Genomic DNA, 16,711 nt, shown 5'->3' with positions numbered 1-16,711 from the left:
GGTGATCTAACATTATTGTTACAAGTAACGTGTTCAAAACTTTGAATGTGCCATGAGTAAGTAACGTGTTAATTTGTTCTTTTGTATGTGTACATGAAAACAATGAGTAGAATATGCATTTCTGCCCGATGCCTATAGATTCCCCGCCTCATGCAGGGGATGGGATACGTTAGCCTCCACTTGTTAGTTCTTCCCTTGTGCCCCATGTCTCTACCGCTCTGTGCCGCGAGCCAGCTCTGGTGGCGGCACAAACCCGTGCTGGCTACTTCACGCCGCCGTTGTGTGAATGCTTCACGAGCATTGATTACGACCCAGGAAAGCCCTGTGAGGTGGAAGAGGGACGTGACCTTCCGTCAGCCATCAGCAAACTGGTGGCATGTGGAGATAAAGGTGAAAAATGTCAAGTCGGACTCCAGAAGTTTCCAGGCGCCCGGTGCCGTTTGTGAAGCGCTAGGCTATGGCCGCCTCGCTTGCGAGCCATCTACCTCTGCAGGCCGCAGAGCCTGCTCATGGTGCCAGGCCTTTATCAAGGGAAAAAAGACAGCAGCGGTATGTTGTGTTTTATTTGCTAAGCCTGGAAATCACAGTGAAAAGCGTCAAGCAGCCTGGCAAGGAGAAGCGGGGGACGCGAGGCTGGCAGCGGGGCCCTTTGGCGTGCTCGTCCCCTCCCCACCGGGGAGCGGAGGACTGGGGCCGGCCTCTGCCCCTTCGGGGGAGTTTCAAACTCCGTCCATCTGCCCCCATCGCTGCCCCGGCTCGCTGCGGGCACACCTCGGAGCGGCCACAAGCCCGTACGCGACGCCGCGGCGCCTCGGCCTAGCACGGCCGGCGGCGGCGGGACTAGAACCCGCGACCCCCGGAGCCCCGTCCCCTCCCCGCGCCACCCATGCGGCCGCCGGCACCAGCAGCGGGGCCGCCCGGCGCGCGTGCCCGCGCGGGGAGGGGAGGGGAGGCGGGGAGGGGAGGCGGGGGGGGAGCGGCGGGCGCGCGGCCGGCTTCCCGGTGCCTCCAGCGGCAGCAGGAAGAGGCGCTGCCCCGCGCACGCGCAGCTGGCCGGGCGGGCGGGCGGGAGCGCGCGCGCTGAAGCCGCGGCGGCGGCGGGCGGGCGGGAGGGGAGAGGAGAGGGGAGGGGGGAGGGGAGGGAAGCTGCTGAGGTAAAGTTAGGGGGAGCGAGAGGCGCCGTCAGGCAGCCGGCAGCCGGGGAGGCTTCGGCGGCCGCCATTACTGAGCCGAGGGCGCCGGGGAAGGGAGCAGCGGGGAGGCGGGACGGGGGCCGCGGGCTGCGGCGGCGGGCCGGGGAGCGGAGCGGAGCCAGCCCGGCGGGGACGGGGCCGGGGCCGGGGGAGCCGCCGGCGTGGAGAGAGCGTCCCGGGCATGCTGCTGCCGCCGCCGCCGCGGAGGAGCCGGATCCCGGCGGCCAGAGGTGAGGGCAGGGGCCGGCGGCCCCGAGCCGGCAGCGGGGGAAGGGGGCGGCACGGCTCGGCACGGCCCGGCCCGGCGCTGAGGGGCTGCGGGCTGCGGCCGGGGCCCGGCCGAGCGGGGAGCGCGCAGGGCAGGGCAGGGAGCGGGGCGGCCGGCCCCGGCCAGGTGCTGAAGGCCTGGGCCGTGGGAGGGTCCGAGCCTGCCGTGCGCGGCTGCCAGCTGGCCGCGGCTCCCCGGGGAGGGAGGGAGGGAGGGAGGGAGGCAGGAAGGGAGCTCCCCGCTCCTCTCCTCTTCCTTCCTCATTCCCTCCTTCCCCTACTCCTCCGGCTTCCTCCCCTCTCCCATTCCCGCTGCCCGTCTCCTCCCCCCCCCCCCCTTTTCTCCTTTCTCCGTACTTCTTTCCCTCCTCGCCGCCCCCTTCTACTCGCCTGCTCCTGCTTCTCCAGTGAATCTGAACAGTTGTCAGTTCTCCTCCTCCTTCCTTTCACCTTCAGATATTGCTCGACGCTAAATTTAAGAAAACTTCGCTCGCCTAATGATGTGTGTGCGTTTCTGTTTTTCCACCAGGTGGATTTTAAGCCTTTGAAATAGGGTAGCCAGTTGCGGTGTTGCAGCTCTCGAGCATTTTGAATCCCTTCAACCAGCATAACCTTTAGACTCTCTCCACCCAAGGAAAGCACCACAGATAGAACGCCATAGTGTTGAAAATATAGGACGTAAGGAGTATAAAGCACTATTTTCCTTAAAAATGGACTGTTTCTTCAGAGAAGGAGGACGTACTCGTCACCTTCCCCCCCAGAATCCACCCCACCCTTGCTCTGTAGCCCCCTTTTGCCCTCTCCTCTATCGCTTTTGATATCAGCGTGGAATATTTCCTTAATAAGTAGGAGGGGAACGTTTTAAATCTAGACCAAAATAGGCCTGTGGGGGTATGTGTGTATTCTTTAGTTCAGTGTCATGCGGATAAGTGGAGGATTTCTTTTTTTCTTAATCAAGATCTTTGACAGAATTTTAAAAACTCTACACTGCAGAGTAAAGGCAGTAAAGAGATAACAGCATTTGCTGGTCAATTGAACGTCCATTTTAAACCTGTGCATTGGAGCCAGTTACAGCACTGATACTTGTACACTTAGTTCATAAATGAATGAGGAATTAGTAGGCTGCATTCTTCTGTCGTGCTGTCTTACCTTCCTGAGGTTCTTCAGTATGATAGCTGTTTTCAACAGTGACATCAGTGACCAGAGTTGCCTGTTTTCTCAGGGAAAAAAAACACGTTTGTATTTCAAACTTGCAGTATGTATCTAAAACTACCATGTTGCAAACATTCATTCAGGTGTGTTTTTATGAGGGTTTACCTTCTTTTGTTCCTTCTTTGAAAATTATTTTCAAGAAGTGCTAAAATCTATTTATAGTATTCCACTGGAACTCAGTGTTACTAGAGCTCTCAAAGCATGATGTCAATATAGTAAGATAGTAGTTTTTTTTTTTTTTTAAAAAGAGTCTATGGCACCTAAAGTAGCAGAAATTGTTTAAGCATTTGTTACATTATCACTAGCTTGGTGTATTTTGTAACAAGTTATTTTAAAGCTTGGCAAATACTGGACTTAAATAGTATGCTTTTTTTTTGTTAAAGTATCCCCATAGGAAGTGGCTGCCAGTGTTGTGTCGTCGCACTCCCCCCACCCCTCAAAATAAAAATAATTGCAACCAAATGCCTGCTGCTTACCGATATTGGACTTTATTTTAGGTAAGGCATTGCATGTGTAACATAATCCAATTAAATACCTCATGCTCAGACTGAATTGTTTTTAAAATCCTATATTTAGCACTAGCAATCAAATGCTGCACATTTTTGAGGTTAAAGATAAAATGTGCTTTCCTGAAGCTATAGGTGTTTTTCCTTGTGCAAACTCTGTAGGAAAGAAATGCACTGATCATAATAACAGATTGTTCTGTATAAGTTTGGGAGTTGTTATTTGAGTAGACGGTACAAAACTAGTTCTACTTTTGTTTGATAAAGATATTAAAGGGAGATTGACAGGACCTTAAGTCTTCCGAAGGTATGTTCCTAACAGAAGATAAATCCCATGTACTGGCATCCTTCGAGAATATTTTGCATAAAACTTTAAAACACTCCACGTCATTGTTTTTGGTAGGCTAACATGTGGCGTGTCCTTAAAATTACACATGTCAGACATGCTTCAGGGATGATACTGTCTGACCTTTACCGAAAGAATGGAAGTTTGCGAAGCCAAATGTTCGGTATTAGGTACTGCTGGCATAGTCACGTCGGTTTGCAGACTGAAAGCATTGCATCCATAAATGACGTAGCTGCGAGAGTAAAACCTGTGCTGTGTTCTCACTGCGTGGTGATGAAAGGCTGCTGCTCAGGGGAGCCTGCGTTGGTCGGGAAGAGTTTCCCGTGCTGGCGAGAACTCCTGGGGCTTGCCTGAGCCGCACGGCCGCTAGGGGGCTTTGTAGGCATGGCTATCCTGGGATAGGCGCACCAAGCCCGGGCAGGCTCGCTTCGTTTGGCTGGCCATTTTAAATGCACGTCTAAAAGTAAGTAACGCATTATTTGACCTAAGCTTCCCGTTGTTTTGAAAGCGTTTAGCCACGCTTGTAAGAAAAAAAAAAAAAAAAAGTTTAGTTTCAGGTAGTTCCAACAACACTGAGAATTGTGTGCAAGGACTGCCAAGATTTTTTCCTTGTTTCTGTGTTAGTAATAACTTAAAGGAGGCACAGTACTCTTGTTTTTTTTCCCTCCCCCCTGAGAATTCCTAGGCTAGAGGTCAGTGTAACTGAGGTGGAATATTGTTGTTTTTTTCCATTGGATTTTAAAAAGAATTAGTAAGCGTATTAATTTTACAGATTATTGTTTGAACCTTGTCATCACTTCCTTAAATCTGTGGATTTTAATGGGATATTTAAAGAAAAATGAGCTCAAAATTTCTGGCAGGAAAAACTGAAGGAATTGCAGTGAAGTTATTTTAAATTCAGGTATTAGCTGTGCTTTTTAAATCATTAACACCTACCAGAAACTGAATTAATCAGTCAGTGGCTATTTCTGCACATTGCATTTTATGGTGAATTAGAGTTGTTTCTTTGGTTTTCAGTTACGGTTCCCACACGTTCTTGCAATACTCTATCAGCTGACACACTAGCGCTGCAGAGGAATGTTTGCATTTTTAAAAAAGTGAAACTAATACCTACATGCACAGCTTTAGAAACGTGTACGGTTTTTATGTTGTAGTATGAGCTCATGTAGGTTAGCTAATTATTAGGCAAAATATTATTTTCTACTTGTACGTGGCTTGTTATTTGCTCATTTCATGAACAACTTAGAAGAGTCCTCATTCTGCACGGGTAGAACTTAGGCATCTGGCTTGTACAAGGTCAAACACCGAGTTACCATTTGAATGAAGTCTCCAAGCTAAGGGTGTCAGTACCTACAGTCTGTACGTGGTTCCCCATCAAGCAAAATAACACAAAATAAACCAGAAGTGTGGATCGGTGAAATTTACTGAGGTTACCTCTGCCAGGATTTTAACTTCTCTTTGCAGCGGATAGATTTTAACCTCATTTCTCTGCTTACCTTGTTCCCTCCTTCCTCATCTGCCTCATTTTCTTTCTTTTTCTATCAGTTCTATCTTGGATTCCCTTTGTAAGATTTCTTCCTTTAGTGCTTTTGTGTTCTTCCTGAATAACTTAGTGCAGGCTACCTGATCAGGTTATTTACAGAGAAACTGCTGTGAATGCTATGCATGTCTTCAGTAGCTTTTCCTGTGGAAAAAGGATTATGAGTCTATTTTTCCTGTAAACTTGTACTATTTACTTTGCTGTTGAAAGCTTTGAACCTGCATTGAACGCTCTCAGATATTCAGAAATCTGTAGATAAGTCACTTGAGAGGCCTAAGTTCAGACTTGTGCAGTGATGATTATTTGAGCTTCTGAAGTTTACCTGTGTATTTTACCTTGATCTAATTTGTGCAGTTTGTTTGTGTTTTTTTTTTTTGCTAACAGCAGCAATGCTAATAGGTGCCCCTAGAATATTGGATTCCAGCTGAGGAGTGCTGTTCTCTTTTGAATTTAGAAATAAAAGCCTTGATTTAATTCTGGGTAATACACCAGAGGTCTTCAAAGTATTGTTATCAATAGGAGAAATTTAGTAAACATAGTAAGATCTTTGAACTTCTGTTTTTAAACCCAGTTTTGCATTGACTTTTTAATATGAAGTTGGGCAGTCAGTTTTTCTCTTCTTTTTTGTCAACTGATTACTTTGCTTTTGTATACAAAGGAGCATCTAGTATCTGACTTCTTTAAGGATGGCAGGTGAACATCGTGGTAACCAAGTCTGAGATGAATACCAGACCAGTTGGGGTAATCCATTCTCATCCTCCACTTACCTAGCAGGACTAATCACCCTGCCATTAAAACTCTATTCCTTTGTCGGTCTGTGGCGCTACTGAAGGCATTTCAGGTCATCCCTTGTTACCTTGCCATTAATTGGTTGAGCTTATTTCCTGATGTGCAGTCTGTTTTTTTTCTTTTTGATTTTTTTTTATTTTATTTTTTTGACTGGTACTTGCAGAATTTTACCAAGGAGCATTGGATTTACCCTTACTTATAAATCAGATTTCAAGTACGGTTAATTACTTAAGATTACTGGTACTTGTGAAAGGGTGACTCTTGGCCTGGTAGTGAAGATAACAGGGGGCACGGTGAGTGCTTAGGGCCTCAACAGACTTCCGTGAATTAAGATTGTTGGTAAGTTCGTATTGGTATACTCTGGACCTGATTTAGTTTGTTAAAAGGATGGTTTTGAAGATATTTTTTTATGCTTGTTAGAGTAAAAAAGGATACCTGGTGGAAAATACTGAATGAGAAATAGCACAGCTACCTTAAGCTACATCAACATTATTTTATTATTGGCTCTTTAAGTGACAATGGTTGAATTGTTGTTCTGCTATGTTTTGGGTAGAGCTATGATTACTGATGGGCTGATAGGTCTTGGGAGTTCAGATACCGTACTAAATATTTTCTAAAGCTAAATTTTCGTTCTCAAACTGTGAAATGAGGGCCAAATCTTATGAAAACTTTGTCAGTAGTAATCTGAATCCAAAGCTCTAGCTTCATTGAAGTTGTGGTCCTTGATATTTGGAAGTGGTATGCATTCAAAACTCATCCTACAGGCTATTTCTGTGAAATCTGATGTGTTTGAATTGACTTCGTGATCCGCGGTGGAGTTTGCACTAATTTTCTCTCAGTGTATTCACATATCCTGAAAAGCAGACTAGGCTGGGGTGGCCCTTCTCTTCATGTGTGCTTTTTTGTTATTTTCTGCTTGGCAACCTAATTTACAAACACCATCACAAAACTACGATGATTGAAAGTAACCCTTTCCAATTAGTGGTCCCTCACTGTTGCTTCTCTGCAAAAATTAGAGTGAGTTGGAGGACTGCGGGGAACCACTTTTTCCTTCCCCTGTCAGTGTTGTTTTCAGCTGCCTAGTTTGCTGTGGGCACGAGCAGTTCTTGTGCCACAACATTTATTCTTCAGTGTTAGGTCTGCAGAGAGTAAACATTTTTAGGTTCAGCGAACAATTTCGGAAGGTATTCAGAAATACTCCAAGTATTTGCGTGTGAGTGATTTCCTTGCCTATGGACCCATCTGCAGCTTCCTGTGCAGCTGCAATCACCAAATAGTGATAGGCGATAGTATTTTAGTATTTATTAGCTGCTGATAACATGATATCCTGTGCTAAAGTTTAGAATTCTGCTCAGAAGACTTTGAGAGACTTAATAGAAAATAAATGGCACCGGTGACTCTGCAGGTCACGTGGGGCCTGTTTTTAAAGAGCTTTCTCCTGTGGCAGAGCGCGCGGTGCCCGCCGGCTGGTGCCCCCAGCTGCCTGTGTGCGGGCAGGGACACTTCTCCCTCCGGCAGCCCGACGGCTCTGCCAGGTGCCCAGGCAGACCCTCTGCCATGCCGTAGCCCCCTGGCTCCCGTGGGTGCAGGGCAGTGCCACAGACAGCTGGGAGGGAAGGGCAGGGATGTGGCTTGCCTCCGCTCTTCTCTTTGGCGTGACGGAGGTTGGCCTTAAAGCAGGGCCATGGTTAGCGCAGGACTGCTAGCGTGCTAGCTAATCACTGCGGTGTCTGGTACCACGAGCTGAGAACTGCAGGACTGGTGTGGCGTTGGTGTCCTGCTTATCGCTTGCTTTGTCCAAAAGGATTACTAAAGCTTAAACTCTTTCAATTACCTATGTTATTCCCAAAGCGAAGTAGAATTAGGAAGAATATAATTGTAATGACCCCCCAAAAAATAAACAAGAAAAACCTTTGCCATACTTCCCTGATGTTATGTTTAGCACATTTCCAGCATGGTGCTGCATCTCGTTTAAAAATGACGGCTTTCCCTAGTTAAAAGTGGTGTAAATCGTGCTCCAGTCCAAGTGCCTCAAGTTTCTTTACTTTTCTTTACGTTACTATGTGCAGTACTGACCCGTCACCCAAAGTTTGCTTTTGTGTGGTTGCAAACTGAAGAAGTTCCGTGGAAGAGACCCAATTTTGTTTACTTTACAGCAGCAGCCATGCAGTAAAATCAACATATACCAGGGTTATACTAATAAATTAGTATCCTAGTTGAGAATTCACCATCTTCCAGTAAAAATATGTTTTCAATTTCTGATTTGTCACAGTCAATGATATCATTAACTTCAGAAATGCCTTTTTTTTCAGGTAAAAGGGTTTTGAGGTACTCAGTAATTTTTTTAGTAATAAAACTTACATACGTATCTTTAGGCATACATTCACTTTATGTATTCTGCAGTTACTGGCTCTGCTGACTTAATCTTGCAAAACTATATTCTAGATATTTTAGAGTTCCAAATTCTGTCAGTAATTAGTGATTTTTGTATCTTATATTTTGTGTGTTATCTGAGACACTGTATTCACTTTTCAGAAGAGGCTTCTGCAGCCCAGGAGTTGTTAAAATATCAAGCTGAACTTCTGAAATCACAGGTCCTTAGGAAGAGTTACGTCCTCTGTCTGTTCCAAGTATTAATAGCTGTGTTTAGAGGATTTAAACCCTCTAAGTTTAGAGGAAGATCCAGCTTGGGCTCTGAGTTCTGAATTAGGTTTATAGGTTTAAAATGAGGGAAACAATACTCTTAACTTGTGCATGAGAAGTACCGAAGTACCTTTTCTGATTGCTGCTCCTGCTTTCATTATTTTGCAATTGCTAATGAATCTTATTTTTGTTTTCAGATCCCTCAGGGAAGGACTTACTGAAGGACACTGTTTAAATGTGTGACATCACTGCAGAAAGATCACAGCAGGATAATCATCTTGCTTTGCACCTTGTTTTCCTAAGGGTAAGTTTGGGCTTTAGGTTTTCATAATCTTTTGTTTAAGGGGGAGGGTGGATGAATAAATACAAGGTGATATGCTGTATTTTCTTAAAACTACACTGGGAAATCTAAAAGCCTGTAGAGATGAGATCCTATGGCGAGATTGTTGAAGGTCGGATTCTTCCTGCAGTGATGTCATACACTTTGTGTTCCATAGTTTGTCAAAATCCTTCTGTTTACATGTAGAAGTGCTCTGTTATTTTCAATTCAAAGACTGAAGTAACGTGGAGAAAATAAACCACCCCTCCTTTGAATTGGTAACAAGGAAAAAGTTGGGGGGAGGGGACTTGGAGTATTTTCATTTTGTTATACTGGAATTAGGCAGATTGAAAGATTGAAGTAATGCAATGAAAGTACCTTATTGTGTAGTTTCTGTGTGTATGTTTCAAAATTGTACAGTGCATTTAAATTAGTAGTATACCAAATAGAAAAATCTTCCATTTAGGCAGCAATTCAATAATGATTACATGTTAAATATGAAGCCATTATAATGTTAGATTTTTATCAAGTTTATTACTTAATTAAAATAGATCTCATTCTGTGACTTTGCTTTGTCAGTGCAAAATAGAAATTGTTTAAAAAAAAAAAAGAGCTAGTTTTAAATATCTTAAGTGATTTGGCTCCCACTGTTTTGAGAATCTTCCATGTCAGAAATCTTATGAGAGGCTAGTGTGTTTGTTTTTGCGTTGTAAGTGTCCCATGTCACCTTACTCTTTCTACTTAGTCTCTTAAAAATATATTGATTGGTTAAAACATTTATTGCTAGAGAAGGAAGAACCCTTGCTATGTGCGGATGTAGGGTATCTGAAAGTATTGATTGCTTCTTGTAAACTAGTTGCAAATAGACAGTGTCTTCCTGATTAAATGAAATAATCCTGTGAATGAAGATTTTTGTGTTCGAGTTTAGTCCACATCAAATCTGTACTGTGCTGTGGTAAATAGAAAACATTTTATGGCGCAAGTGGTGACTGAACTTCTCATTCTAATAGTTTGAATGATGCTACTATGATGAGCTTTGCTTTGGAAACAAAACACTGGGTTTATTTGTAGAAATATAAACACGGCTTTTACTAAGTATTTTTGTTCCCAGAGCCATCTTCTATTAGCTCTGAATTCTCTGTCTTACGGATATAAAAATACAGTGGAAAAAGTAAAAAAACTAAACAGTCTAAAATAAGTTCTTTATGAACATCTTTGTGTAAATTAATTTAAAACAAACAAAATTTTCTAAAAAGCATCATGTTTCACTTCTTGCAGTATGAAAACTATTAAGTATAAAAATTTTTATTTTCCCTTTCATTTTGCAGTGAAATGCATACTTTGTTTAAAATAAATATTTAAAAAGGTAGTTTTCTTGACTATTTCCATACCCGAAAGCTGTTTTTTGCATATATTTATTTCCATATTGTGGTCAATGAACTTTATTACAGAGTTTGTTACATACAGAATATGCTTTTGATCAGAACTTCAGATTTCTGTTTGTAGGTGTTAGACTGTAAGTTGGAAAACTGTTGACCAGGCGTTGATTCTTTATAGCCAAGGTATTGAAAGTCCATTTTCTCTTACAATGTGATACAAATATTTCTCTTGTTACTGCATGCCATCAAGCTCAGGTATGTTTTAATGTTTGTGACTTAGTATTGAGGCAGATTTTGAGAGCCTTCTGGGTGACAGATCATGGAATATCCTGAGTTGGAAAGGACCCACCAGCATCATCGAGTCCAGCTCTTGGCTCCCCAAAGGACTTTTTTTTCTTTCTTTTTTTTTTTTTTTACTGAAGAAAGGTACTACAGTACCACTCAACAAATTGTTGCTAAGAATGACAAAATAGTAAATAAAACTGAGATACTGAGACTAAAATTTCACTGTTGATGCTCCTTATGCCTTTTCCTTCAAGTATGGTGTATTTATATATGTTTAGGTACATTTATGCCGTTACTCTGTACTCCACAAATGTAAAAGCAAATATTTTAAGTAATCTGTATGTTCCATTTATGGTGCCATGTGATTGCTTTCTTTTCATCAAGAGAATGAGAAAAGTAGTATTACCAACATATATTCACAGAATAGTTAGGGTTGGAAGGGACCTCTGGAGGTTAGCTGGTCCAGTGCCCCTGCTGAAGCAGGAAGACCCAGAGCGACTTGCCCGGGACCAAGTGCGGATGGCTTTTGAATATCTCCAACGAGGGAGGCTCCGCATTCTCTCTGGGCAGCCTGTCCCAGTGCTCAGTCACCTGCACTTCTCCTTCTAGTACTGCACGAGGTTCTGTCAGCCCTTCTCTACACCTTACCGAGGTCCCTCTGGAAGGCAGCGCAACCCTGTGGTGTATCGGCCAATCCTCCCGGCTGCGGCCAATCCTCCCGGCTGCGTCACCGGCAAACTTGCTGAGCGTGCGCTCCGCCCCATCATCCAAGTCATAAAGGAAGATGTTGAACAGTATTGCACTGAATATTAACCCCTTGGGTACACCTCCAGTTAGTGGCCCTAATCATAGTCTGCTGGGTCTGGCCATTCAGCTATTCATTTTTTATGTTTTGCGCGTAGTGCAACTGTTTCTAAAATAGAAAATGTCTTTACATTTGCATACTGCAAATGTATGCAAGCAGCATCTTCTGATTAAAAGATGAATGGTATTTGTTATACCAGATGTCAGCTTCAATCAAACCGCTGGAACCTTGTAATAATTCTGTGGAAGTTTGTGTGTAGGTAGATTTTCTTTTTACAGTTACTCTAATTTTTTGTTTTTGCTGGAGACAGGAGGACTGAGTGACTTGTAATTTTTAAAACCTCAGAGTTAAGTCTTTGTTTTTCTGTATTAGTATCTGTATGCCAATGTTTGTACTTAGTACATTTCAGGTTAGAAACTTAAAAACAGTTTACTGTTGGTATACAAATGAAGTAGTTTACTTCTGCAGAATAGCTACCAGCTGAGTCCCATTGTCAACTTCCTGGTTTTACAGCTTCTTATTTTAGAAATTTCTTTACTGAAACCTCAAACCAAACCTACAAATGCACACAAAAGTAATGTGATTCATGCAGGTAAGCCTGCTATCCAGTGGAAGTATGAACATGAATAAAAGTACGCGTATGTGGATATTGTTGTTGTATTTATATTGTCTTTATACTTAGTGAGAACTTGCTATTGTAGAATTTCACTTGCCCCTCATCCCAAGTAATAAGATGAATTCTGAGAAAATGGCAAATGCTTTCTGGTGCTCATAAGTTAGGAAAGAAAACAGTAATTTGTACTTTTCAGATGTATGCTGATCATCTATCCAAACAGGTGAACTGTTATTGATCTGTGTCTAAAAACTGTTTATTTTTACATCTATGATATAAATAACATTAACATGAGTTAATTCTGAGTTCAAGATCACATTTAAATTAGTTGTGGAATTTTTGTATACAGAGAAAACAATTTCAGAGTAAGCAAGTAACAATGCTTTTAAAATTTCTTTTCTCTTATGAATTATAGAAGGGAAATACCTTCAGTCTTTAACTTTTTTTCCCTCTTTTTTTTCCTTTAGGAGGATGATCTTCCTCGTCCTGAGTATTTGAAGTTCTCTCAATGACGAGCTGAAGCAAGAACAACGGAAAGCTCTTTCTGAAACCCTGGATATACAATTTCAAACTTGTAGGAACATTTCCAGAATGAAAACCACATACAGTTACCTTGATAATTGCAGAAGGATGAGAGGAAAGTTATGATGGCAAAAAACAAAGAGCCACGTCCCCCATCTTATGCTGTTAGTGTTGTTGGACTGTCTGGAACTGAAAAGGATAAAGGTAACTGTGGAGTTGGAAAGTCGTGTTTGTGCAATAGATTCGTTCGCTCAAAAGCAGATGAATACTATCCTGAGCATACCTCTGTGCTTAGCACAATTGACTTTGGAGGAAGAGTTGTTAACAATGATCACTTTTTGTACTGGGGTGACGTAACACAAAGCGGTGAGGATGGAATTGAGTGCCGAATTCACGTTATTGAACAGACTGAGTTCATTGATGATCAGACTTTCTTGCCTCATCGGAGTACGAACTTACAACCCTATATAAAACGTGCAGCTGCCTCCAAACTGCAGTCAGCAGAAAAACTAATGTACATTTGCACAGATCAGCTAGGCTTGGAGCAAGACTTTGAGCAGAAACAAATGCCTGAAGGGAAATTAAGCATAGATGGTTTTTTACTGTGCATTGATGTAAGCCAAGGATGCAATAGGAAGTTCGATGATCAACTTAAATTTGTGAATAATCTCTACATTCAGCTATCAAAGTCTAAAAAACCTATAATAATAGCAGCAACAAAATGTGATGAATGTGTGGATCACTATCTGCGAGAAGTTCAGGCGTTTGCTTCAAATAAGAAAAACCTTGTGGTAGTGGAAACATCGGCAAGATTCAATGTCAACGTGGAAACTTGTTTTACTGCACTGGTACAAATGATGGATAAAACTCGTGGTAAACCTAAAATCATCCCCTATCTGGATGCCTATAAAACGCAAAGACAGCTAGTTGTTACAGCAACAGACAAGTTTGAAAAACTTGTCCAAACTGTGAGAGACTATCATGCCACTTGGAAAACTGTTAGTAATAAACTGAAAAACCACCCTGATTATGAAGAGTACATAAATTTGGAAGGAACGAAAAAGGCCAAAAATACATTTTCAAAACACATAGAGCAGCTTAAACAGGAGCATATTAGAAAAAGAAAAGAAGAATATATTAATGCATTGCCAAGAGCTCTTAATACTCTTCTGTCAAATCTTGATGAGATTGAACATTTGAGCTGGTCAGAAGCCTTGAAGTTAATAGAGAAAAGGCCTGACTTCCAGTCCTGTTTTGTAGTGCTTGAAAAAACACCTTGGGATGAAACTGACCATATAGACAAAGTGAACGACAGAAGGATTCCATTTGATCTTCTCACTACGCTAGAGGCAGAAAAAGTTTATCAAAACCACGTGCAGCATCTTATATCTGAAAAACGGAGGGTGGAAATGAAGGAGAAATTCAAAAAAACTCTTGAGAAAATCCAGTTCATTTCACCCGGACAGCCATGGGAAGAAGTTATATGTTTTGTAATGGAGGATGAGGCATTCAAATACATCACCGATGCAGATAGCAAGGAAGTGTATGGTAGGCATCAGAGGGAGATTGTTGAAAAAGCCAAAGAGGAGTTTCAGGAAATGCTTTTTGAACATTCAGAGCTGTTTTATGACCTGGATCTTAATGCAACGCCAAGTTCAGATAAAATGAGTGAAATTCATGCAGTTCTGAGTGAAGAGCCCAGATACAAAGCTTTACAGAAACTTGCACCTGACAGAGAATCTCTTCTGCTTAAACACATAGGATTTGTTTATCACCCAACTAAAGAAACTTGTCTCAGTGGCCAAAATTGCATGGACATTAAAGTAGAGCAGCTACTTGCCAACAGCCTTCTGCAGCTAGATCATGGCCGTTCGAATTTATACCATGATAGTGCCAATATAGACAAGGTTAATCTTTTCATTTTGGGCAAAGATGGCCTTGCACAAGAATTAGCAAATGAAATTCGGACACAATCCACTGATGATGAATATGCATTGGATGGAAAAATATATGAATTAGATCTTAGGCCTGTTGATGCAAAATCCCCATACCTGTTGACTCAGTTGTGGACCTCTACCTTCAAACCACATGGTTGTTTCTGTGTGTTTAACTCCATTGAATCTCTGAATTTTATTGGGGAGTGCATTGCAAAAATAAGGGCTGAAGCATCTCAGATAAGGAGAGACAAGTATATGGCTAATCTTCCATTTACGTTGATACTGGCTAACCAGAGGGACAGTGTTAGCAAGAATCTGCCTATTCTGAGACATCAGGGACAGCAGCTGGCCAACAAATTGCAGTGTCCTTTCGTAGATGTGCCTGCTGGTACATATCCACGTAAATTTAACGAGACCCAAATAAAACAAGCTCTGAGGGGAGTACTGGAAGCAGTTAAACACCACTTTGATGTTGTAAGTCCTGTTCCTACCATTAAAGATCTGTCAGAGGCTGACTTAAGAATTGTGATGTGTGCCATGTGTGGTGATCCATTCAGTGTGGATCTCATTCTGTCACCCTTCCTTGACTCTCACTCCTGTAGTGCTGCTCAGGCTGGCCAGAACAATTCTTTGATGCTTGATAAAATAATAGGTGAAAAGAGGCGCCGCATACAAATCACTATATTATCGTACCACTCTTCGATTGGTGTAAGGAAAGACGAACTCGTTCACGGATACATTCTGGTCTATTCTGCAAAGAGGAAGGCATCCATGGGAATGCTTCGCGCGTTTCTTTCTGAAGTTCAGGATACGATTCCTGTCCAGTTAGTGGCTGTTACAGACAGCCAGGCAGACTTTTTTGAGAACGAAGCAATCAAGGAACTCATGACTGAAGGAGAGCACATAGCGACAGAGATTACTGCGAAGTTTACAGCTTTGTATTCATTATCTCAGTATCATCGTCAAACTGAGGTCTTCACGTTGTTCTTCAGTGATGTATTAGAGAAGAAAAACATGATTGAAAGTTCTTATATGTCAGACAGCACAAGGGAAACAACACACACAAGTGAAGATGTTTTTTCAAGATCTCCCAGAGGAAGTTCCCTTGACTATAATTATCCGGATTCAGAGGATGATGCTGAGGGACCACCGCCTTACAGTCCGATTGGTGATGATGTGAGGTTACTCCCGACGCCCAGTGACCGTTCGAAGTACCGACTGGACTTAGAAGGAAACGAGTATCCTATCCACAGTACGCCCCTCAATTGTCATGACCACGAACGCAACCATAAAGTGCCTCCCCCAATAAAACCGAAACCCCTCGTTCCAAGAACAAATGTGAAAAAACTGGATCCTAACCTCCTAAAAACAATTGAGGCAGGTATTGGTAAAAATCCCAGGAAACAACCTTCTCGGGTGCCTGCAGCGCCGCCAGAAGATATAGACCAATCTGACAATTACGCTGAACCTATTGACACTATTTTCAAACATAAAGGCTTTGCAGATGATATCTATGCAGTTCCGGATGACAGTCAGAATCGTGTTATTAAAGTTCGAAATTCAATTGTTATAAATGCCCAGGGTGATGAAGAAAATGGGTTTTCTGACAGAATGTCTAAAAGTCACGGGGAGAGAAGACCTTCAAAGTACAAATATAAGTCTAAGACACTGTTCAGCAAAGCTAAGTCTTACTATAGGAGAACACATTCGGATGCAAGTGACGATGAGGCTTTTACCACCTCTAAAACTAAAAGAAAAGGAAGGCATCGTGGAAGTGAAGAAGACCCGCTGCTTTCACCTGTCGAAACATGGAAGGGTGGCATAGATAATCCTGCTATTACATCTGATCAAGAATTGGATGATAAAAAAATGAAAAAGAAAACTCACAAAGGAAAAGAAGATAAGAAGGTAAGTTGACTGATCTGTGATAAGACATGGCTCGGTAAACTGTGTGTGCGCCCGTATGTATATATAATTTTTCCCCACTTCTAGTGCGTTGTAAGAAGTCAAAACATGCAAGAGTAGCACCTTATTTTGAAACGGTTGATTTAAAATTTTGATGTAGCACTGTTTCATTTTGTCCAAGATTTCTACGTAGCTTGGTCAGAACCCGCAAACTTGAGGGAACAAGGTGGGTTGTCTGCCTAACCAACAAGTTTCAGCTCCTTTCCCTTCTGTATGTACATACACAGTTTCACTTCCTTCTGTATGAGTAAGTGAAGGCAGAATTTGGTCCAAAAATTTTGCCTTATTAATCATGACATCTATTTAAAAAAAAAAAAAAAAAACCGACAAAAAAACACACACAGCACCAAACTGCTTTATAAGTTCCTGGGTGGAACTGGTTCTTTCAGTTCT

At 42.4% G+C, this 16,711-nt stretch overlaps 1 protein-coding gene across 4 annotated transcripts in view; it reads left to right on the top strand.

Moving 5' to 3' along the window:
* Positions 1-1,147: 1,147 nt before the first annotated feature.
* ARHGAP5 (Rho GTPase activating protein 5) overlaps positions 1,148-16,711 on the top strand; it is a 48,139-nt gene continuing 32,575 nt past the window's right edge. For 2 of the 4 annotated variants that reach the window (XM_080592645.1, XM_080592642.1), the window contains exons 1-3: positions 1,148-1,423; positions 8,691-8,797; positions 12,362-16,261. In XM_080592645.1, the coding sequence (XP_080448771.1) occupies positions 12,539-16,261 (3,723 nt within the window). In that variant the 5' untranslated portion in view covers positions 1,148-1,423; positions 8,691-8,797; positions 12,362-12,538. Of the gene's footprint in view, positions 1,424-3,055; positions 3,170-8,690; positions 8,798-12,361; positions 16,262-16,711 lie in introns of all 4 variants that reach the window. The other 2 variants (XM_080592643.1, XM_080592644.1) reach the window with 2 other exon arrangements.

This window comes from Anser brachyrhynchus (assembly GCF_964034855.1).
Source record: "Anser brachyrhynchus genome assembly, chromosome: 5".
NCBI lineage: Eukaryota > Metazoa > Chordata > Aves > Anseriformes > Anatidae > Anser > Anser brachyrhynchus.
Note: the sequence above shows the minus strand (reverse complement) of the source record. Positions and strands in the feature narration are given on the sequence as shown.